The 24,794-nt window shown below is 36.4% G+C and overlaps 1 protein-coding gene across 8 annotated transcripts in view; it reads left to right on the top strand.

The window, feature by feature from the left end:
* CACNB2 (calcium voltage-gated channel auxiliary subunit beta 2) overlaps positions 1–24,794 on the top strand; it is a 246,609-nt gene that overhangs the window by 194,255 nt on the left and 27,560 nt on the right. For 5 of the 8 annotated variants that reach the window (XM_054273993.1, XM_054273994.1, XM_054273999.1 and 2 more), the window contains 7 exons: positions 7,208–7,330; positions 11,571–11,707; positions 13,530–13,606; positions 17,466–17,599; positions 20,993–21,073; positions 21,355–21,413; positions 24,404–24,513. In XM_054273993.1, the coding sequence (XP_054129968.1) occupies positions 7,208–7,330; positions 11,571–11,707; positions 13,530–13,606; positions 17,466–17,599; positions 20,993–21,073; positions 21,355–21,413; positions 24,404–24,513 (721 nt within the window). Of the gene's footprint in view, positions 1–7,207; positions 7,331–11,570; positions 11,708–13,529; positions 13,607–17,465; positions 17,600–17,744; positions 17,765–20,992; positions 21,074–21,354; positions 21,414–24,403; positions 24,514–24,794 lie in introns of all 8 variants that reach the window. The other 3 variants (XM_054273995.1, XM_054273996.1, XM_054274000.1) reach the window with 1 other exon arrangement.

The following is a 24,794-nucleotide window of genomic DNA, read 5'->3' as shown; positions in this document are numbered from 1 at the left end:
TTGACTGTGCAATGAATATGTGTTCTGTGTTTATATAATCTGTATCTAGGTTGTCAGGGAGATTTGGAGTATAGATGCCATTTTAATTTAAAAATGAGAAGTGTCTCAGATAGTGCTAGACTTACACAAACAATAAATATCCAGGTGAGACATAAGCTAACATAAGCTATGGCCATAAAATGGAATCATTTGAAAGGGGCAGGAGCCTTGAGGCAGCTATAGTGTTTATCATATCCTCACATAACTTCTCAGTTTTAGTTCAGTGTATGAGTTAAGAGCTAATAGAACATTTGGCTTTTCAGACTTTAAAATATCCTTGGAACATATAGCCATGTAATTCCTGGAAACAGAGCAGTCTAGCTGCAAATTGTATGTTTTGAATAAAGGAAGAATTTTTCAGCAGTTTCTTAGAAAACATGCTTAAAATATTATATAAAAGTGAAACATTTTAACAAACATTAACTTTTGACTCTAGCAGTTGTAGAGACTTTCTGATCCAATTGAAAAAATGAAATGCAGAATTACTTAAATATTGGAACCAGCAAAAAAACTTGCATGAATAACACTGAAATAAGAAACAATTTAGGCGAAGCAGCATTTTTTTGAGAGATTTTGATTATAGAGTCTACATTTTTAATCATTGCATTGCTGATATATTTAGTATTTACTTAGCTTGCTGTGTCACAGAATTTTGCCTTTCCTGGAAAATTTTTGTTTGTGAAGAGCATGAAAATGTTACTGCAAATCTTTTCTCTATGTGAACCTCAGTTTAGCCAAAAAAACCCTAAGATCTGCTAAAATGCTGTCTCATAAGCTTAAGATGTCTCATAAGCATAAAACGTCCTCATTGTGACATTGAAAAAAGAGCTTGAAATCCCAGCACAGTATTTTTATTGCAAATGACAGTTTTCATCTGTTGGCTTTTGCTGCCAGAATAAGCATGTTTTCAGTAAGCACAAACAGACTTTTTCAGCTGTGCCGGTTTCCAGCGGTTCCTGTTTACTCCCCAAGTGGGTGGTATGGAAGAGCCACCTTTCTGGCGCACTTGCATGCAGACAACACATGGCCACCATCAAGTTTTGGCATTATGCTCTAATAAAAAAAGATCCTGCTCATATGAGAAAGCTTGGTGTGCGTCAGTACAGCTATTTCAGTCGTTGCTGCCTCCTGAGCTGAATGTCAACCGACATTGGTGACTCTATTAAAATACGATTTCGCAAAAGGAAGTAAGAAACATGACTTTCAAGCTGTGTGTGAAGATGAGCTAAAATAGTAACAAAAGTATCTCTGGAGAGTACTAGAGGACAAAAAAAAAATTTCTCTGAAATCTACCTATTGTTAAGAAAAATTGGATCTGGCAGACTCTTTTTTGTACCAGCTGGATGTGTTAAATTTTCCTTCTCTTCAACATTGAGTGCAGGCATTGCTGTAGGAGGGATTCCAAGGATTCAAAGGTTTCCTCAGAAAATTTTCCCAGTGATCCTTACGATCTGAGGACTCTAAGGAAAGTCAGAATTAACCTATTGTAGCTGAGTTTTCATGCAGCAGCCATTGCAGCCTGTGTCGAGTCCAAGCAGGAAGCTGATGGCGCGGGGTCCTCACGCGACAGGCACCAGTCCTCGCTGGCTGCTCTTGCAGGAGGCACCAGAGAGCAGCGGTTGTGATGTGTCCTAGGCAAGAATTCAGTGAGCCAACCCTTTGTAAAGTAGCAGAGCAAACTCTGGTAGTGGCAGGACATAGTTCACGTTGCCCTAATTTTGGAAACAGATGGGAAAATGCACTCAGATCAAATAATTTTGTGTTTAACTACTTCTCTCCCAGATCCTTCTGAAGGCCTCTGTGCTATCCAAAGCCATTATAATTTAGAAGGGATATTATGCCATTATACCACTGTACTTAGGCTGCTACTTATTAACTATATTTGTACTTAATAACTTAACTTGTGTTTTGTTCTCGTACTGTACTTCTCAGCTCCTTCACTTCGCTGGATGTCTTGAATACAGCATAAACCCTCTTTTTAGACCACTGCCTCGGAGATACAGACTGGCAAAACATAAATGACATTTTAAAAAGAGAGAAATCATCCCTTAGAGACCACTTGCTTTTCCTCTTTTGAACTGGGAACTTGATGGCAAAAAATGAATCCATTGAAAGGTTCTTGGATGCCATGGAGAGCTCCTTGTGTGCTCCACTTAAAATTAAAACTGGTCATTGATAAATTCTACTTGTAATAACACTTCATTTTGCTCATACTGGACTGCAAAACTACGTATGTTTTTTCCATTATGGATTTCTATCTTCCTCACTCATTGATATGTGAGAGAACCATAGCTCCTGTATGTTTGGGGTTTTTTTTTTTCACAACCATGGTGGTCAAATACTGGAGGAAGGTGCACAGAGAGGTTATGTTGTTCTGTCCTTGGAGATATTTAAGACTCACTGGGACACAGCCCTGAGCAGCCTGATTAAACAGACCTGCTTTGGGCAGGGGTTGGACTCAGAGACACCAGAGGCTCCTTTCTACCTCAATTATTCTGTGGTTCTGGCTTCCTTCCAGGCTTGTTTGGGACACACACCTATGACTGTAAAGGAAGGCCTGATCTTTGCTGGGAAGTCATATTTTTGATTGCTGCTTTTAGTGACAGCAGCTGTATATGCTCCTAATTTTCGATTGGGACTTTAATGAACTGTCATTGATTCCTTAGCAATGAGATTGCTGAGCAGATGCTATTGTTAGAAATTGGACAATTTCTTATCTGTCATGAGGCCCCAGAAATATTCAGCATTTAGAACAAAAATTTCTTGTAAATTTTTTTTTTTTGTTCTCAGGTGGGTTTGAGTTTTCTTTCTTGTGTAACGGGTGCATAAATTAGTGTACAAAGTAAAAAAAGGAAAAAAGTTCTTTTATTATTTTTGCATTTGCATTTTCAAGCTGCTTTTTTGACAGTATAGGTTTCATAACGTTATAAATTTCTCTGTAATAGTAATAAAAATAATGTAATTCTGTGAAATAGAGAGGTTTTGAACTGCTTCTGCTTTATATATGTTTGACTCTATGTCATTAGCAGGGCAAAATAAAGTGAGATGCTTTCAACACAGCAGTATTAGGCCATCACAGTGCTATTGATCTTTGTCCTTCGTGGAGTATTAATATTGTTAATGGCACAAACACTGTGTACAGGGCTACTCTCTGAAAAAAGTGCTGAACATATGTCATCATCTGTCACATTTGCAACCCATTAAGTCTTCTAGTGAAAAGTTCAGTAGTTGTAATCACCTTTTCTCAGATGAAAGAACTGGTATGACTTTTAAATTTTCATGAGTGCAAACTTGTTAGTGATTTGAGAAACACCCATTATATTCGTTACCCAAGAGAAGAATAATTCCTTACGCTCAGGATAAGGCTGCATGCATGTGTGAAAAGTGGATAGGATGAAGAATGAGTAGCTTTATGTAGAAATAGGGAGGGAGTGAACTTTCTTTGAGACACATTTTCTGACCTGTAACACAGACACAGCTTTGACAAGCATTTTTTTGAAATGGTAGCTGTAATCATTTTCTGAGTTAGTTCTTGTCTTAGCTGGCATTGCCTTCATAAAGGTGCATTCTGATTTCATTTAAACTGTGTAAATACAGAGGTGCCTCTACTGTGGGAATGATGTGACAGAGTAAGAGGTAAGATGGATCAGAGATCCTAGATCAAGCCCAAGTGTAGACAAAAATGGTTTGGAGAATGCTTTCATCAGTTTTTCTACACCCTGATAGTGGATGAGGACTAGAGATACTTTGATTATCAACCAACAATTCCAAAATTTGTGGCCATGAGGGAGATGACCTGTTCTGTGAGCAAATTCCATAACAGAATTTGCCTCCTTGCCTAGAATTCCAGGGGTTGCCTCCACTGGTTTTATTGAACAGTATGAAAAATCTGATATCAGTTATAGGGAAAAAAAGATCCTGTCATGTTTTAAGTACATGACTAGAGAACAGATTGTATTATTTTGCTCTGTTATTGAGTGAAATATGTATTGAATGCAAATTCAACCAAGCAGGTACAAACTTGTTTAAACTGACAAATTGACCGAGGCAGATACAATGTGCAAATTCTCATGTTTACATTCAATACAAGTTAATCATGGCACAAGGAAATATAAGTAGTAAAGTATAATAATACTGTAAATAGTATGAAATTAGTAATGAGGGTTGGTATGAGGATGTGTAAAGTAAATATAATTGGTAAAGGAAGAGGTGAGATCCAAATAGAAAAAAGAAAAAATTGAATAAGGTTGCTCTAGACGCACTTTAATTTATGTACATTACCAAAAGTGTACAGCCAAAGTTGGTTAAAGAGTTGTTGACTAAGATTTTGTTGATTTATAGTCTGAATTTATATCAGAATCTGAAACTGGTTCATGAAGAACCTCACTCCAGAGTGTGTTCCCTGCTGCCCTCATGGTATAGATGATTGCAGTGTTCTTGGTCTGATTGTTTGCTCTCCTTGTAGGTTTATTCAACTAGTTGAGTGCTGTACTTCTACCAGAGAAAAAAAGAAAAACAGGATGAAAGTGTTCATTTTGAAGATAAATGAACTTTTCCAGGCTATTTTGTTTCTCTGTAGAGACATGACATGTTAAACTGTTCAAAATCTGAGAGCATTTGTCCCTGTGGATTAACTGAGTGCTAAACTGCCATCCCATTTTCATGGAGATTTAGGGAATGAACAGCAAGTGCTTAACTGTTTTGACCCAGTCTTATTTTAGAACTGCAGGATATGTAAGCAAATGCTGGATACATTTTCAAATATACATATGTATGTGTCAAATTTTTTTTGTGTTTGTTTTTTTTTTTACATAAGACCCTAATTACATAACATCTGGGCTTTTTTAGTTCAAGACAATGTAGTTCCAGAAAAGTACTTAATTGATAGTGCTATGAAACCTTCAGAATTATTTATTTATGTAAAAAGGCTAGCATTTAACTTCTGTAAATTAATTAGTTTTAAATATTCAATTAGATGAATTATTGTAGTCTAATCCCATGATAATTTAGTCTCCCTTTCTACCAGTGTGGCAAGTATCTAAAATGGGACATGCCATTTCTGTGAATGTCTGTAACTCAATGTTCTGCTTTGTTTTTCTTATCAGAGTTTTACGTTTTTTTGATGGCAGAGAATGACAAAGATTTTCACCTGCTACGATTCTTTCACATTAAGATAGTTCTGAAGTACTTTCCATTGTATTCTTTTTCTTGGATGGTCAGGTGTTGTCTTCTAACAGGAAATTTTAGACCACGTCTAAGAAGTATGTCAAGGACATTAACTTCCTGGAGATGTCTGTTTGTTGCAATGCTGCCAAGATTTTAAAGTCTTTAGTCAACCTAAAGTATGTCATCTGCTGTTAGTTTTAGGAGCAAGTCACAGTGGTTAGGCAACTTTTTCTTTTATTTGCTAGAGGATGTAGCAATGTGAGAATGGATAAGAAAGCATGCTATCCCTCCTATCAGTGTTTGGCACAGATTGTTTCTTAATAGATTCCATTCCACATATTTCCACAGTGACAGGTCACTGCCATACAAAATGGTTATTCTTAATAAGAGGGAATGATTTATTTGATCATTTACTATTTGATGGTAAGTATTCCTTAGGAGATTTGACAATTCAATGATTATTCATGTCTGTATTTTGATTGTTGAAATTAGTAATAGCATAGAAAGCATCAACTCTGTTAGTCTGTAATTTTTACATTCAGGAATATTTTGGGGTTTTGTATGAATATTTAAATCCAATAATTTTAAGGAAGATTCGTGATATCACTGAATCCAGTGCCTGTGTGACTTCTTTAATTTTTTGTGGCATGACTAGTTCTGTAATAGTTTGGTATCTTTTATGTAGGGTAATAGTGGAAGTAACATGGAGAAAATTATAGAGGAGATAATTAAGATATCAATTTGAGGTGTTAGGAAGTGGAAATTCCCATTTTATCAACACTGAAAGATATTTTAATTGATGTGCAGAAATCACCAAACTTTAGTTTTGGATTATTGTTCTCACAAATGCCCAGTTTCAAAAGTGTAATCATGAATACATAATCAAATCAGGATTCAAATTAGCCCTTCTAACAGTTTATCTGTTATGACAAATTGGGCTAAAGGTTCAGCCTGGGGCAGGACAGTGGTGGGTCCTAGGGATACTGTGTGATAATCTCTGTGGGGAGAGCAAGCTCAAGCTGTTATTTAGCCTAGAATAAAGCATAAAAAATGCTGTTGTCCTGTAAAATAGTTGTACATTTGAGAAGAGAAAGCCCTCGGTGGCTGTAGTCTGGGCTGAGCCGGATGGCACCTTCTGTTACCATACCTGTGCTGAGAGGTGCTCAGCACTGGTGCTGCTGGTAAGGAGAAGCTGTGCAGATGTGGGGCTTCTGTTGACTCTTCTGGCAGCTGCTTCTTGAAAACAAAACTTGGGAAAATCCACTAACTCATTGATGTCAGCTAGCAGAGTACGAAAGAGTTAGGGAAACGAACAGATCTCTCTGTGGCTGGTACTTGGTAATGACATGATGATACCAAGGCACATTGCTCTGCTCTCAGAGTGCAGTGAGGTGACTTGCTTAGGGGTTACTGGTAACTGCTGGGACCTCTTCTCCAAATTTGCAATTACCCCAAATAGTTCTTGGGGGCTGAGGCTGCGACGGCTACACTTGGAGCAGCCTTAGAATGCTCCTGAGGTGACCAGTACGTGGGTGCCCAGACAAGAACGGTGTGGAAGGAGCAATGTTGGTGCAGTGCCATGCTCCCCTTGCAATTCCTTTTGCAGCCCCATTGTCATGGAGCTTGGGTTTTGTAGCTGTTGAAAACTACCTCTTCTAGCTAGCCCCCAAACACTGAACTCACAGCAGAACTGCAAACTGACAATATTATATGGATTGCCAAGTCAATTGTGATTACTTATTACTGACTTGACTTACCTCAAATTAATTCAGAGCTCTATCACCTACTAAAAATCTGTGTTCTATGAAATGCACTGATACTAATAACTAATGTCAGTAAAAACTAGGCTTCATTATTTTTTCTATGGATGCGTTGAGACTTCTTTGTAATTCTTATGATTTTAAAAACTATAAAATAGAGAAATCATCTCCCATGTATATGTTTGTATATATGTATGTTTTTGCAAGATAAATCTTCATGATGTTCATCTTTTATTTTGCAGTCAAAACCTGTTGCATTTGCAGTTCGGACAAATGTTGGGTACAGTGCAGCTCACGAAGATGATGTCCCAGTCCCAGGCATGGCCATCTCATTTGAGGCTAAAGATTTTCTTCATGTTAAAGAAGTAAGTAAAACCAGAGGAGTAAGTGAATCACTCTTTAAGGGAGTACTTGAGTAATAGTGCTACTATTTTGCAATGTTGATAACACTTCACATTGCCAAAGCACTTTACAAATGTTAAAGTAACACTGTGTAAGGATTTGAGTGTGCTTTTAAATGCTGTTCTTGTATAAGCTATGGCACAAATTTCTTACAATCAAATTACTGAAGTTCAGAAAGCAAGTCCTTTTCTTCTCTAGTAAAAATCAGTTATTTATAGGTTTAAATGCCTGTGTCTGACTATTCAAAGATGAAATATTTCTGGGTTTTTTTTCCTAATCTGGTGCTGTGAGGGTCTGTTGTGATTCAGCAGCCAACGGTTGCTTCTCTTTTATCTGTGTGACTGCATCTCAACCCCAAAATCCTCAAGTCTGCTGTTTTTTTTTTTACTGAAGCTACTTCCCTGGCACAGACAGTATTTAGGTAGCAGTAACATGCTGAAGAACTGGAATGATGTTTCAAGATAATTGCAGCTGTCAGTAAATGAGCTTTGCATTTGCTGCATTGGTTTTCTTTCCCTGTAATTTGGTTTTGACAATTTTAAATTTTTAAACACCTAAAGTAATTTTCTTTCTCTGCTCTTTGCAAGACAATCTCAGAAAACTTGGTAACTTTCACATGCAGGCCGTCCTCTGTAGCCTGCTGCTCCCTTTTGAATGACTCCTTCATTTTAAAATGTTTCCTAGTTTTTGGTCATATTCCATTGTGGTTTGTCACCAAATAGCCCATCTGGATATGAAAAATTATAGGAAAAGAAACAGAAAGTTAATTTAAGGTTGAGAGCAATCTAGCCATGTATTTGAAATTATGTCTTTGTCTCATTTTAGACTATGAGAAAAATCCCTCAGTAGCTATGATTGACAATGCACAATGATTCTGCTAGCGCGGGTGCTTTGTGGAAGAAAGAAACATTCCTAATAGAGAGATAGAAATACAGGTGGACAGAGACTAGAGGAACACAAGAAACAGACATGGCTAATGGTCGTAATTTTTCATATATTTTAAACACACAAAAAGAGAATAATATTGATTCAGACTGTATATGGTGAAGGAAATATGCTTTCTGACTGATGATAATGTGAAAAAATTGCTCTGCTCTGTCTTGTGACAAAAGAAGAGATGAGCAGGCACAGAGTCCTGGCAAGAGAAAACCATCAGCTTTCTCCAGTGAGTCTTGAAGCACTGGAAAATAAGGCTCAGTTTGGTTAGATCAAATGGTTTTGTGTAGTCATCTATTCCATCTGCACTTGAAATGAAGTGGTAATCTCAGACTTTACATCTAGTGTTTCCCCTGTTTCCATATAAACCAGACACACAGGGTTAGCAGTTTTCTGTTAGAAGTTAATGCATTTTTCTTCACAGCAAAACTTACTCTCAGATGTATATATATGTGGGAGAAAATCTGGAAGGAAAAGTCTCCTGAACTTTTTTGTATCTCCAAAATGCCTTGAAGGGAAGCTGAGTTCTTACACTGTCTGTGGCTGTACGTAGCACTGAGGGGTGGAAAAATAGATTAAAATGTTCCTGCAACCCCAGGTGTATTAGAATAGGCATTCTGTGCTGATTGCCTTTAGAAGCACCTGTTTTTCCCTGTCAGCTGTTGAGGAAAGGTTATTGTCTACTGGTGCTGGGCCAGAGATTGGTTGGGGAGGGACCCTGGGACCAGGCCAGGTCTGGAATGGCTAGATGGGACGGGATCCACAAGGAGTCAAAGTGGGAGTCGGACTCCTGCCCTGCATTTGGCAGCAGTGTTGTGTCTGGGTGGGTTGAGGCTCCTTCAGAGGGTGCTCCAGGCCCAGCCCTTCCCTGCACAGCCATGTCCTCCCCCTCCATCTTCTGTCCCAGGCCCTGCTCATCCTCCAGGGCTCTGTGTCCCACCAGGTGTTGCTCCTTCAGTATGTTTGCTGCTCCCTACAGTTAATGCTGGGGGAACTGAATTGTCCAAACCTTAATTATTTCTGCAGATTAAAGAAAAAATATAATGGACTATAAAATGCAGTGTTGCTTATATATAATACCTAACCTATTGCTAGAAATAAAGAAAAGCTGAGTTAATCTCCAGGAGCTTCTGCCTGCCTAAGGATGCCATACTGGACCAGTGCTGTCCTCTTTTTGTCTGAAAGGGCTGTTCACCAGTTTGTGCTGCTGAGAGGGCTCAAACAAGAAAAACCTCAGTTCAAAATGTACATGGACAGTGATGAAAAGCACTGCAGTGATTGAGTGTGAGGGAAATTTATCTTCATTATTAGGTTACATTCATTAAAACTCAGTACATAAAAGGATGATGGATTCCTTCCTGCATGAAGAAACTGCTGCATCATAGTAACTTATCAATCTTTTGAGGCTTTAATGCATGGTCATCATTTTGGTCTGTGTTTAATTAATTTTTCTATTTCCTTTGGCGCTCCAAACACAGGTGAATTACAGAGAATCACTCACCTGAGCCAGCAACTTGAGAGCTAGAATTCTCAATACCAAAAAATTTTAAAAAAATTAAAATTAGAAAGTATTATGTGCGTTATTATAAACATTAAAAAATATCTTATAAATTTTATATACTGACACAGCATTTATCTTTGAGACCTTGCAGAAGTATGCTTTTATTTCTATACGAAGAAATTCCTATGGATTTAGGATTTCTATTGCTTCTAATAAAATTAATATTGTTGCCTGGTAATCTGTTGCACTGTGGGACAAAAATAGCGACTGTTCAGATTTTAATTCAATGGTGTTTCTTAATTATCTATCTCTTCCTTTTATCAAGTTAATGACTTAGTTAGCCTTTTGTAATGATAGGGTATAATTTTAATAATACATTTCAGTCTAATACAGCTTTGAGAAACTGCTATTCCAGAGCAGCTCTCTATGAAATGCTGTTATTCTTACTCATAAAGGCATTGGATGAATATCTATAATATTCATAGTGATCCTTATGTTTTATAAGCTTAAAAGTGCTTTTATTTTAATCTCTATTTTTGGTTAGCTGGAATATCTTATGGTTGGTCTCAAGCACCACAAGATTTCTGTAGCTGCCAAAGTGAAAGATAATACTGCAATGTAGGTTGTGTATCAGTGATCCACCAATGATGGTAAAATTAATTTCTTTTTAGGGGAGCCCACACATTTTACATGTTTTATTCCTAACTGTACACTTGTTAAAGTTACTTGTTATATAATTAAATATGCACTATAATATCTATAATAATAGCTTCAGATGCAAGAGAGCTATTTCTTCACATTCAGGTGTTCTCTGAAAGTTTAATAAATATTCCAAATTACCCAAAATTCCTTTTTGATGATAGTTATTCCCATGGAACACCAGAAGTATTGTGTGTGGGGCCCATACATGAGTGACTTACTCTCCTTCAAAAATGGTGAATAAATAAGATTGGAAAAAGAAAATAGCTCTGCTGCATAGACCTCTGCAAATCAACCAACCTCTCCCACACATGGGTACGGGGGGTGTAGGAATAAAGCTGTTGAGTTAAAGTAGTCAATATCTCATATTTAACAGAGCTGAAATTCAGTTAACTGGGCTATCTGATGAACTTGTGTAATTGCTAAGTTTTTTTAGTTATCCAGAGATATCCAGTCCTTGTGGATCTATCATGGTAAGTATAAGATGCAGATCACATGTGCTATCTGAAGCAGGGTATATATAAGCAGCCAAATTCAGCCATATTTCAGAAGATTTTAGTGAGAAGTGAGGGAATTTGTGAAGTAGTATTTTTTAATTTAAATAGAGAACTGAATAAAAAGGAATAAGAAAAATAGATTATTACAGAGCTACAAAAATTCTAGCAGCAGGGGCGAGTGGATATTAAATCTCTGGTGTCCACCAAGGAGAACCACGAAGGGAGAATAAAAGCAGCTCTCATATATGAGAGGAGACTGTGAAGCAAGAAATAATAAAGATGGTGAAATGGGTAGAAACAAAAACCAGGGAGAAACATGAAGTCTTTGCAGGAAGGTTTCCACTTAAGGACTGTGGGTTTTAATAATTTGAAAGGAATAATTATTTTAATATATTTCTGAATATTACCACAATTCTTCATTGCCATAATAACATAGCACAGTGATTAACTGCAGGGAAGAACTACAAAAGTTAGCATAGCTGCAAATTAAAATTAATAACAAAGTTATCCCCAGATACAGTAATTTCTTAGTGTGTTACTTTTTTCTTTTTTTTTTTTATTAATCTGTAGAAATTTAATAATGACTGGTGGATAGGACGATTGGTAAAAGAAGGCTGTGAAATCGGATTCATACCAAGCCCAGTCAAACTAGAAAACATGAGGCTGCAGCATGAACAAAAGGCAAAACAAGGAAAATTCTACTCCAGGTAATAACAAAAAATCATTAATCATAGCAGCATTGTCCGTGACACAACTTGGAAATTGATGCTGTGTATCAGTCATATATATGCTTAATTATTGTTAGTGGCAGCTACAAATATTTCTGATCAATGAAGAAATTAATATATAATGAATTATATTATTTATTATATAATATATAAAATTATTTAAAATATTATATTGTTAATTAATAAGCTTATTAGTATCATTGCTGTTTGGGAGAAAAGTAGATACTTAGATTGGCAATCTTTGGTGTCCTACTACTGAAATTGTTTCTTCCTTTTTTTATAAAATAATTGCTAATATACATTACATTAAGTACATTTACTATGTGCTAGTAAATTTTTTTATGTAAAATTGTTTTATCTAAATTCTTTACATTTTTTAATTGTTTTGATGATATTCCTCTTTTTAAAGACATTTTAAGCTCATTTTAGAAATTACAGAAAATGTTAAGATGAGTTTACTGGTAAGCCAAAGCCAATGCCTGTTAGTTAGCTTGTAGGGAAAAAATAGTCTTGTCAAATTCATTTCCTACAATCACAGCTTTTAAGAGCACTACATTTTATGATGGAAGTTTCATGTCAAGTCATTTGTTATCTCTGACTGCAGCCATCATTGCATAAGAAAAAGGGCTGTTTCTAGATATTCTGAGCAATACTACAAGATAGGACAATGTCACCTTTACTCTTGAATTCTTAATTAAGTAGTTTTCTAGCAACACCTGTGGAAGCAAATTGTTTCCCTTTGAGTATAAAGGAAACAAATATTCCCAGTGTATTTGAGTGGGATGGACCTGGAATTGAGCCAGGAACCATTTGGGAGGCCAGAAATGCTTTCCTATCTCCATAGGAAGGACATCAGTGTTTGTAGAGCATGTCCAGAGTAGGACACCATGATTGGGCAGGGCTCAGCTGCATTCCCCAGCTGTGGAATGCCCTTCCCATGAGCATGCTGTCCTCAGCAGAAGGGTGCTGGATTCCTTATTCCTCTAGTGACTCTTCTGGGACAGCCAGGTGTGTCCCAGTGATTAGGTTCTTTTCCAAATCATAGAGGCTTCCAGTTTTCAGAAATTCTCACTGAAGGTAACATTGTCCTACACCACAAATGCATTAACTTAGTGCTTATTAATATTTCAAGATAAAGAAAGTGCAAACTAGTACTAGCACATGAATTATTTGAAGAGCGAAATAACCTTTCTTACATTTTTTTCAGAGCTTTTCTTATTATGGTAACTGAAATAAAAAAGACTAGAACTGTTGATTCATTTTCACAACTTGGATAGGTTTTCACAAAGCAAAACTTGACAAAAAACCTTAGACTGCTTTAACTTTGTTGGAGAGACTTTTTCTTAGGTGCTATATTTTATGAGAAAGCAAAAGAATTGGGATGTTAATTAAATTGCAAAGATGATAGACACAGTCTCATCTTAATTAGCAATTTATCAATAACTCTTCAGCTAAAGGAAACAGATATGCTCACTGGCTTAAGAATTACTCTTATTAATAGGTAGTAATATTAATTCATGTATCCCAGTAGCCATATTATTTACTGAATTGTATTAAGATCCTGTGGAAGTCAGAGCAGCAGAATGAATTACACAGCAGCACAGAAAGTATGATTGATGTTTGCAATTCCTCAGGTCTCAAAATGTACACACATTTTGTGGGAGATGTATATTTTATACCTCTGCCAGAAATACTGTTTGTCTCACAGCTAGCACTTCATTTAGAAGGCAGATCATAAATAAACTAGATTAAATATTGAGAAAGCTACAGAACTTCAGACTAATGTATTACTTCACTCCAGTAAATCAGGAGGAAACTCTTCATCCAGTTTGGGTGACATCGTTCCTAGTTCCAGAAAATCGACGCCTCCATCATCTGGTGAGTAGGTTGTGAATCCTTCGGTAAAGAGACTCTTTAACCTAATCTGTGTAAAATGCATGTGCCTTTAGACATCTTCTTATTCTCCATTCTTCTTAGGTAAAACCTGTGTGATGTGTTTCCAGATAAGGCTGGTTTGGGGTGGTTTGAAGTAATGGAGTCAATGCCAGCAAGTTCAGACAATGACAGAGCTGTTAATGCACAAAATTCCCTCTTTGCTTTTACCACAGAGTTTTGTAGCAAAGACATCACAGATCTGTGAGACGAAATTACAGAACAATAGTGGAAAGTTTGGTCTGGTCTGAGCACTCCTACTGAACAATAAATACTTTCTTGCACAGGAGAAAAAGCAACAATAAAAATAGAAGTTCCTGAGAGGTTTCTGCAGTAGCATCAAGAAAGGCATTATTTTAAAACATCAGGAACATTTAGTTTCACAATTCTGACCATGACGATGTGCTTCACAGAATTCTAGGATGCTGGATATTTTTTGCCTTTGACAGATTTTTCAAAAATACGTTTTTTTTTACTTAGAGCATCGACATACAGATTTAACTTTAGATTTAACTTGAATCCAAATTCAAGTGATATGAAGCAAATAGGTGGCAAACTGGGGAAGGATGCTAGCATTAGCTCCATTAAAAAAACACAGCAAAAGATCACAAAAAAAAATCAATTGAATTCAGCTGCTGTGTTGCTGGATGTTTTATCTTCTCATATGCATTATAAATACCTGGAAACAGAAAATATAAATGAGTGTTGCTAGTGCCTTTTTTACTAGGGCAAAGACATGGATCTTCCAGTCATATTCATTTATGTGGAGTCTGGACTGCAGAGCAGGCATCTTAAAATGAGCCTGAAGATTTTAAAGTATTTACTTTGTAATTTAAAAGGGAGACAGAGAAATTAAGTCATGTTTTTGTAGTAGCTTAATTTGGTTCAAGCAATTTAAAAATGTATCTGTCTTGTGAAACCATGGATTTATTAGTAACAACCAACTTTATTGCAATTGCAGTTTGTTTATAAATATTCCCCTTCAGTTTAACTTATCTTTTATTTCAAAAATATTGTATTCGTTTACTATTGTATGTCTGTAACAAGTGTTGAACACACCTTAATCTTTTTTTTTTTTGGATGGCTTTAAACTGATGTGTTTATTGTTAAGGCCAACTTTTTCAATGCCTGCATTTTTGTAGTGAAATTGCCCATCGACTCAACCCATGTTGTAATGTTATTGCTAGAGCATCTGAAATGCTGTGTTATTATTTGCTATCAAAAGAACCCCCAGATCAGTACATGTATTTCCAGAATGTTGCACAGAGCTTAGAGTTAAGAATACAGATATCATTCACCTGGATTACCAGCTGACTGATTGCTACCCATCCTCTAATTTTCATTGCATTGAGTCGTTTCTTCAGACATTGTCATTCAAGAAACATGGTTTTCTGGAGAAATAAGGAAATCTGTTAAAGTTTTTTCAGTTACAGTGAAGCTTTGGAAAATATGTATGGATAGTGCACATGAACTTGTTCTGTGATAGCAAGATTTTGAGTCTACAAGAATTTTTTGCTTATGACGTCTTAAGAAAGGTGAAAGAGGCATAGTTTGTGACTAAAACAAGAATTCAAGTGACTTTGAAACACAATTCAATTATTATTCCCACACCTCCTCTCTTTGAAAGTATAATCAATTACAAATACATCAATTATTTAATAAGTTGAAGAATACTAACTGAATAAGTTTATTTCATTTTTTGCTTTGAGTCAGGGATGGGTTTTTTCAGTATAAAATAGTGCCACCAAAAAACCAAACCAAAACAAACACACAGACAAGATGAAGAATCAGTGAAAAACAAATGAAAGAGAGGCTAATATCCATTTAAATAATCAATATTATTATAGTAAAAAATCCATACAGTCCTGTTAGGCCACCAAACTGGGTAAGAATAATGCTGAAAATGACTGAAAAGATCCCAATGAACTAAAGATATTTAACAGTAAAAGAACTGTCACAGGAAATGTTCCATAGTATGAAGACTTAGAATGAATAAAGGAGATACTGTTAACTAGCTGATCAAATTCTGGATTTCTTTCTTACAGGAAAAACTTAAGGTAACTGACTTTTCTTTTACTGACAATTGTGGTAGAACATAGTACCAAAGGAGTTTTAATATGTCTTATTGTGAGTGATTTACAGTATCTGTGCTGGCCGGTATTCAAGAAAAGATAATATGTTATTTTTATACTTATGAAGAGGATGAAGGAGCAGTGTTGCTAGAAGAAAATGTTACATGATTTCTGTGGGTGTTCTTAGGAGCAGGATTATGGAATCTGGATGTGAATCTACTCACTGGGTTTTTCCTGGGAAGGACAGACTCAAAGGCACAGTAACTCAGGGAGTGTCAGGCATCAAGGCATTAGATCTGTGGATAATTCAAATGGGAAAATGTACTTTATGAGATCACTGCCTCAAGTGTCTGTTACATCAGTAGCTGCACGTAGGCTTGACAGAAATATTTATTTGTTACATAATTTAATAGCACATGCCACTGTATTAGTTGATGTCCCACTCATGAATCAGACGAAATCAGGTCACTAAGATGGTTTCATAATAGTTTGCAATGATTAATTAAGGGTTTGGGTAAAGTCAATACAAACTGTTCTGCTTACAGATCTGTTTAGGGTTAGCCTCAGTTCGACATCAGGGCATGGCAAGATAAGTGTGTGTTACCAGAGGGAGTAGAGAGAGGTGGGTAACATCTTCACACATGAGGGTGGTGCTGGATGACTGCTTATGGTTCACTTTTGTGCATCTGCTTGCTTTCTGAAGACAAGTTTAAACCACTACTTAAGATCAGGATTATTGTTGTAAACGAGCAAGGTTTTATTTGGTTTTGTTTGGTTTTACCTGTGGTTGGCAGGTATCTGTTCTACTCAGCATTCAGGATAATACGGCTTTGTGTTTTGAAAGTGTATTTATTACTGAGTCTGTGAGGATTCCTGTTGAAACTGTTATTACTTACTTGCTAAAAGCCACATAATTTGTGGTTATGGTACAAGTATTATTGGTTATATATTCTTTTGGGGTAGAGATTGAACAGCAATGGTTTACTGTATTCACTTCCATTTACCCTGCCTACATCCTGACTCTTTACTCAGATCCACGTCTTGGAGCCAAGCTGGGATAAATTTCCTTTCTTCTGCTATCCATTCTTTTTAGTTTTCCCTATTAGTAGATCTATGTTTAATTATTCCTAATAAATGTATCTTATGAGTACAATGCATTTTTATTTAAAAGATTAAAAATGCAATTGTAGTCCATCCCTAGATAAATGTAGATAACATTATACCAATATCTGGCTGATTTTGTCATCAAAACTGATTTTTCTTCTAATTCTTCATTTCCCATAGACACAGTAGTGAAATTTCAAATTTCAATTCATGATACCCATTTTCATTTAGTGTTCATTTCTATAAAATAATCCAAATGTTATTGAACAAGTTCTTTGTTTACATTGGTGGAAATCTTATCTATTCAAGTGAATATTTTGGATTTACACCGGTGTAAGAAGAACAAACTTGGCCATTGGTCTATTTTGTAAATGTTGCAGTAACTGTTACAGATCGCCTTCTGTCTTTGAATCCTAAAGTACTGCGCCTTTAAATTTTTCCCTTTGTTTTATTGTGTTTTTTTCTCGTAGTCAACTTTATTTATTTATTTATTTACTTATTTATTTACTTATTTATTTACTTATTTATTACTCTGGACCATTTTATTTCTCTTTACCTGTAATTTCCTTTTTAACCTATCTTTACTTTCCCTGTCATCTGATAATTCTGAATTGTTTGTCTGTATATAGCTGTAGACATAGATGCCACTGGCTTAGATGCAGAAGAAAATGATATTCCAGCAAACCATCGCTCCCCCAAACCCAGTGCAAACAGTGTAACATCACCCCACTCCAAAGAGAAAAGAATGCCCTTCTTTAAGAAGGTAACACCGACTTCCAAGCTCCCATCTGTCCACCTGCTCACCTGCACTGCGTCGCATTTCTAGTCCTGTTAACTGTCTGCGTCCTTTGACAAGCCAATAACATGCATGCTTTGTTGTTCTTTGTTTCTTTTCCATGCTGCTGTAGCTAAGCAGAAGCAGAAATCGGTAAGTTTATATCGACATCGCCTGTGTTTATCCTGCCACTGGCATCATTAGCATTATAACTCCAGATTAACAATGCAGCTATTCTAGAATTAGTGATGAAGAGATGTATTGAGCTGATAGTGGATTCATTACAGGAAAAGAGGCAAAAGTTCTGTGTGTCTGTGAAACTCTGCTACATACTTATCCTTTTTGATGGAATAAAAGGACACACTTAGAAGGCCTTCTAAAGTGTTTGAGAAAATTATTTCTAGCATTGTAATGCACCTGTCTAGTGCATGTTCATTCTTTCTATATCTTTCTCAAATTTTTTTTTCTTTATTACTCAGTCTGTTGAAATCATTATTGGAATCTATCAGACACTCAGTTTGGACTTTGGAAACAAATTGTCAAGTTCATTCTATTTTTAATTTAGTCTGTACTTAAACTTCTAATTCACTAGGTGCAGTCTGCAAGTGCACAAGACCAATGGGAAACCTCAGACTTGTTTTGACAGTTTACTTCAGGTTTTTCCTGATGTCATGTATAAATTATCAGCCAAATGTTCTTGCCATCCATCAGTGAGACTTTTTTAGTATCCCAGCTATTGGAAGTGGTACTGGTGGTTCCCAGGAGAGCCGATGTCTCTCCATAGATAACCTAGATAACTACAGAATTATGTAATTGGCATCCTGTTGCAAGAAGCTGCAATAGGTTTCTAGGGCCTTTGCTGGAAGAAGTTAGCAAGACATTAGGTAGCAGCCAAACTATGTAGTGAAATACCACATTTTGACTGTTTTGTTTTACAATCTGTAGTCTTCATAGCTCTCATTCATTTGGTTTTAACCACTCACTTAAATCTGCAGGTAATAACTGACTGTTATAGTGCTTAAGCAGTGCCAAGTGACATTGTTGTCCCTGCTGTGGATGCTCTTGTGTTTAATAAGTAGATCTTTGTTTCTGTCTCTCTTTTCTTGAGCTCTTTTACATAGTTTTGAATCCTTCTCATTTCCAAAGTCACAACTATTGGCTTCAGTTTGGTCTGTTAAGCCTGGTGTAGAAATCAACAGCAGGTTCTTGCTTCTGAGTAATTTCTTACTTAATCTTATTTTTGATTGGATAATATGTGCTGACATGTATTGGATGCTGTCTGCATAAGCATCTTTCAAAGCTGCAGCTTCCAGATGAACCACCTTAGACCTGGATGAGGGTTAGTCCCACATCTTTCTTTGACTCTGTGCCTCTTTTCTTCCGTATCAGAATCATTACTAGTGTTAGTGGGGTTTGTAATACTGATTTTTACACTATGCACTGGATGGCCATCCCAAAGTAATCTGCATAGTCAAACCACTGAGTAAAAGCCATATGTCCAAACCTGCCAGTTTTTATTCTGAGTTCATAGATGAACTTGAATCTGCAGTGAAAGCTGTGTAGTTCAGTGCCAGTCTCTTAGAAAATATTAGATTCTCTACTGCTAAATTAATGAACTTTAATGCTTCCATTAGATAACTTCTACTCAATTTCCTGCTGACAGCTTCATTATTTCAAGCTGTAAAATTTAGAGAAAAAAAAGTCCATTGCAACAGAACAGAATTTAAAAATACCCCATATTCCATCAAATAAGGTAATTTCTGTGCTTGCCCTGATTGTCAAATAGCTGGTTAACTTCTAGCATGAATGCCTTTGGTTAAGTCAGCCACATTAAGACAAAGATCTTTTACATCAGGGCACTCATGCTAAAAGCACTTGCACAACTGTAATGAATTTTTCTTCGAATCTGTCTCAAATATGCTTATCAGATTATTAAAAATGTTTGCAAGAACAGTGGAGGACTGCTTTTGGATACAGGCCCAGCCTAATTGCAGGGGTTTGCTTTGAAACATGTTGAGTCAGATTCTGTACTGTGAAAAATAAATTCATTTCACATGCTTATGATGCCTTGGGCACTGGTCTTCATTCTCATGTTATTAATTAGCTTTTGAAACTACAGGTAATAAAAAATAAATTACATTGAGGGACATTCACAAAAATATTTTCTGTGTTTTAGACTGCTTTAGACTGCTGCTTGTGTAGCATTGTGTGCTGTCACTGTATAAATGTCTGTCTTTGTGGGTTTGTGTTTTGGAATGTATATACTTATTTTAATGTTATTGCGAAACACCTTGGGATACATTGAGTTCTGGAACAATGAACAATGTCTGTATTCTGTGATCTTGACTGATGTATTTGTACTATGTAAGCATTTGAAAAATAGATCTGGCATTTCTTTTTCTGTAACACCCACACATTTCTGGGTTTGGATTTCAATCTTTTATTCCCAATACAAAGATAAACCAAAACTTTCCTTATGAACAGAAACCTCTATTTGATTAGATTCCATTCATGGTGATATATATTGAACAGCCACTTACTAAAGAAGAAAAAATACCAAACTTAACATTTTATTTCTTTTTATATTGTGTTGTGATAACAATATAAATTTTTTGCAACCCTTAAAAGGAGGCAATCTATTTTATCTTTGTATGCTAGAGTACTTTTTTAGAAATTGTGCATGATACATCAGTTGGTATTTTGGTAAATAGGGTACTACCAGAATCCATTCTTGGGTGGTGACAAGAACTTCCCAAAGTGGAAGAAATGCTATCCTAAGCTCTGCTTATGATAGTTTTCTAGAAATACTAACTTGATCAGTCATTATTTTTATTTAATTTGTAATTGAATTGTGGGTGCTAATGCAAATGTCAGACTGAATGCTGCCATGGGAATTTGCAGTGATGTCACAATGTTTTTTCAAGCAGTGGGTAAATCTGAACATTAAAAAAAAAAAAGGTGCATTATGCTTTTCTCATCCCCTTTTATTTTTCTCTTTCATAATTTGCTATGTAAAATTCCTGTTGGAAACAGATGTCACAGCTGTAGAATTAATCACTTCAATTCATTAGGTGTTGGAAATGACCTTTTCAATTTACCAGTTAGGAATTATGCAGTGGGAAACGTGCATGACCCAGAGTAAGAGTTTTTAACTGTCCAAAGTATATAGGAAAACAGTAGGAAACCCTAAAGTCAAAAAAAAGATTTTTCAAAAGAAATCCCTGAATCTCTTATGTCCTTATCTTGTGCTACCAGTTCCTGGGAAAAGTTAAGGAATCTGAGATTCCTGTGACATTACTGGAAATTCAGAATTCCTAATACTTAGAGTGTATAACACTTTCTCTAGGTGTTGTGATGCTGAAATCATTTTCTGTTTTGCAGACAGAGCACATCCCTCCCTATGATGTAGTGCCTTCTATGCGACCAGTAGTTTTAGTGGGGCCTTCTCTGAAGGGATATGAGGTAACGGATTGTTGTAAATAGTTTCATTTTCTACAAAATACTGTGCTTTATTTGTATTTGATAATTTATAATATAGGCAAACATCAGACAGTTTTTACTCCTACTGAATAACTGCTCATTTTTATTTTACTTCATCTCAGAATTGAGATTAAGAATAAATTGCATTCCAATCCCATTGTTTGGATACAAGATTTATTGTCAGCTTTATTCTATCATATTCTTAGCATTTAGTATTGTGAATTTCCTATGCAATTATGAATTTGTTGTTTTTTTCCTTCTAGGTAACAGATATGATGCAAAAAGCATTATTTGATTTTTTAAAACATAGATTCGAAGGGCGGTAAGTACTTTGCTATGCAAATATACTACAGGTTCCATTTGGGTATTACAAGGTTTTTCAGAAATTATAACATTGGACAAAATTATAAATGACAGCTAATTCCTTGATCAGTGGACTATAAGTGTGGATTGGAAGTTTCCCTGACGGAGCATGCACAGGCTGTGTTGCACTGGGAAGTGTTCTGGGGCATATATTCGTTGAGAGTGGAAAAAAGGATGTCTTCTTCTTGAGGACTGTGACATTCACACTCCGAATTGCTAGATATTTATCTACAGATTAAAAAGTGATTTTAAATATTTTTCAAGTGATATCTCATCAATGCTTCCTAGGTTTTGAGCAAACTGGCCAGAGCCATGTTTCCTCCTCAACTCTACTTCCTCACTTGACATCCAGCTCAGAAAGAGTGGTGTAGGATTCAGACTATCCGGAGTATGGGATTGTCAAACTTTTGATCCCTCAAGATAGGAGCTTGGTTTGACAATAGTTGTGGACTCTATAGTGGAAGTTTCAAAAGGAGTGGGATGAGGGGTGGGGCAGTGCCCTACCTTGCTGAAATACTCTCACCCTTGGCAGCACACCAGCTGCGTTCTGATCCGAGTGGTTGCAGCACACTCCACTGTAACACAGTGGGATTTGTATTTGAGCCTTCAGGCATTCCTGTGGTACAGATGTCAAATGATAGTCTGTCTCTAAAAGCAGTGCTATGGTCTATAACTCCAGCATCACAGACCCATGGAGCAGAGACATCAGATGCATTCTCCAGACATGATTATATTGGTATTGGATCAAGCTCCAGATTAATATGTCCTAATGGTTTGACTTTGGGAGGAAAAATTGTGAAAACAGGAAGATGTTATAATAAAATCTGTAATTTTAAGGAATGTTCTATTTAGTTTGGAAGTGGTCAGATCTATAACACTATTCTGTGTGTCCTGCTGCTGTCAAAACTTTGAAGAGGGAGCTTGACGTTTTTTTTCAATAGCTTCAGTTCTTTAAAATACCACACATTGTGGTTTAAGCTGGTGGATTTTCTCAGTCAGAATAATGATGTCAATACCTAACCACTTTAGTAAATTAGTCAGGATTGTCAAACCCTAGATAACACACCTTCAGAATTGGAAGTTAACAAAGCATTTGTTGCAAGCAGAAGAAAATTTTTGCATCTTTATATCTTTAAATATTTTAGAGCATGTCAGATTTTCAGTTGTAGATCCAACTGTGGCAGGGTGAACCCACAAATACTCCAAAAAAAATTTGTGTCTATAGTAGCAGGTTTGAAGCATCCCAAACTTCAGTAGCCATTGGAATTATTACTTAAGGTCCTGAACAAATTTGCACCAGAGATTCTCAGGTTCATGCTACTGCTTTGAGCTGCCACACTGTTGTCCCTGCTCTCATTGCAATTGTTTTGCAATATGAACATAAGCACCCTTTTTTTTGAGAGCAGACTTGATCTTCCTGATGTGACATTTCTCAAAGAAATGAAAATGTCCTCAGAAAGATGGTAAAAAGTCTTAAAATTAAAAATAGTATTTTTCATAGACAAACAGACTGATAAATCTGGCGTTGTTCAGTATACCATAATTTCATTTTAAAAGGCAAAAATTTACTATTGCCTGTAGGAAGAAAGACTTGCAGAAAAGAATCCAAATCAACTCAGAAAACCAAAAAGCTGTAAAAGTTTGTACAGTCCTTCCATTAGCAAATAAAGAAAACTAATAAGTATCCCAATATACATGTTTTATTTAATTTTAAGACAAGTGGAATTATCTGTGAGGAGCTGTGCCAGAAATCACCACCTTTGATTATGCTTTTAGCTTAAGCTCAGTCACTCCTAAATTTCCAAAATTATATTACTAATCAGTATTGTGCATAATTCTGGTTTTTCATATGAACTTCTGGCTCTGTGACATTTTTTAGATGAGTGCATACACATGTTGATTTCATAGGGAAATGGCCTGTTGGATTACATTTCAGATGAACAAACAGCATCTAACTGTGCTTGCTGGAGAGGAGCCCCCCACTTAGCAAATCTGTTTCCTCTTTTAAATTGCAAGTAAAATCCTACAAGGAAGAACAGGGAATATCATCAGTCTGATTTAATTCTCAGCACTGGAAAAATGTGACCTCTAAACCTCATTAGACCAGAGAGTTTGAAAAGGAACTTAGGGGGGCATTTTGACCCTGTAAAGCAAAATAGACCAAGGTAACTGTTTTCCTAGGAAGGAGAATATTCAGAAGGATATGTAGCAGTGCAAACAACTGAAAGTAACCACTTCTTTCTTGGCTCATCTTTTCTCATAAACACAAAAGTGAGCCTGCCAGATAGTCAACCTAGGCCTTTCAAGTATGTGCTTCTCCAAGTTACAGTTCCTATTTTTAGGTGCTAGCATTTCATTGCTAGCATGAATTTTTCTGGAAATTTATGGGTAGCTCTTGCACTCTGTTAGAAAAACACATGCTAGTGAGCTGAACAATATAAAAACCAAAAAATGCCAAACCAAAAAACACCTCAGTTTTATTGCTGGACTCATTTCCCTAATATGCCTTACCTTTACCATTTAGTTCTGCATATCCCTACATATCTTGCAGGTATGGCTAAAGTAAGACAGGTTGTCATTCATTATATTATCATTCAAGAAATCAGGGAAAGGAGAAACCAGCCTGTTCATACTGGGAATACTGGTGAAATGTCAGACCGTCACCAGTCCTGGAGACCCCAGGGAAGTCCCGTCTTTTGCAGGAATCCTGACCTCCTTCTGCCTCCCCTCTCCCCAGGCACATGTAGGAGGATGACTTATCAGTAGTTATTATAGCAATATTAAGTTAGATAAAGTTTTTTCTCTGTTCACATTAGGTGAAGCATACTGTGCTGCTGAGAACTTATTTTCTTGTAGTCTTAGCCATCTTCTAGTGTTAAACAAGACTTCTCCCCACATCCCTGAAAGCTCAATAACGCTCAGTGCTACTTTGCTGTATTTATTTTGCAGTATATCAATTACTCGAGTCACAGCAGACATCTCGCTTGCCAAACGCTCAGTGTTAAACAATCCCAGCAAGCACGCGATCATAGAGCGCTCGAACACCAGGTCAAGCCTAGGTAAGTACCTGCAATGATGCTGCCTGTGAAGTATGCCACTCTCCTTTCATGTGTGTAAGCTAAAAATAGCCTTCTCTCTGCTCTGGGAAAATCACAGTTCCCATAATTCAGAAATCCTGGCACTAGAAATCATTTTAAAATCGCTGTCAGGTAAACTTCCAGTAGTGCTGCTTTTGGTTTATTCTGCTTGTGCTCAGTTTTCATGTTTCGCTGTTGGCCTCAGTGGGGAGAGGCAGGCAGCCATCCATATAAAACCTGAAGACATGTTCTTCTGGTTAAAT

The sequence above is a fragment of the Melozone crissalis genome, unplaced genomic scaffold (assembly GCF_028551555.1).
Source record: "Melozone crissalis strain CALT ecotype California unplaced genomic scaffold, PUWL_Pcris_2 ptg000016l_1, whole genome shotgun sequence".
In the NCBI taxonomy this organism is placed as follows: Eukaryota; Metazoa; Chordata; class Aves; order Passeriformes; family Passerellidae; genus Melozone; species Melozone crissalis.
This window is presented reverse-complemented; position numbering and strand designations above follow the sequence as displayed.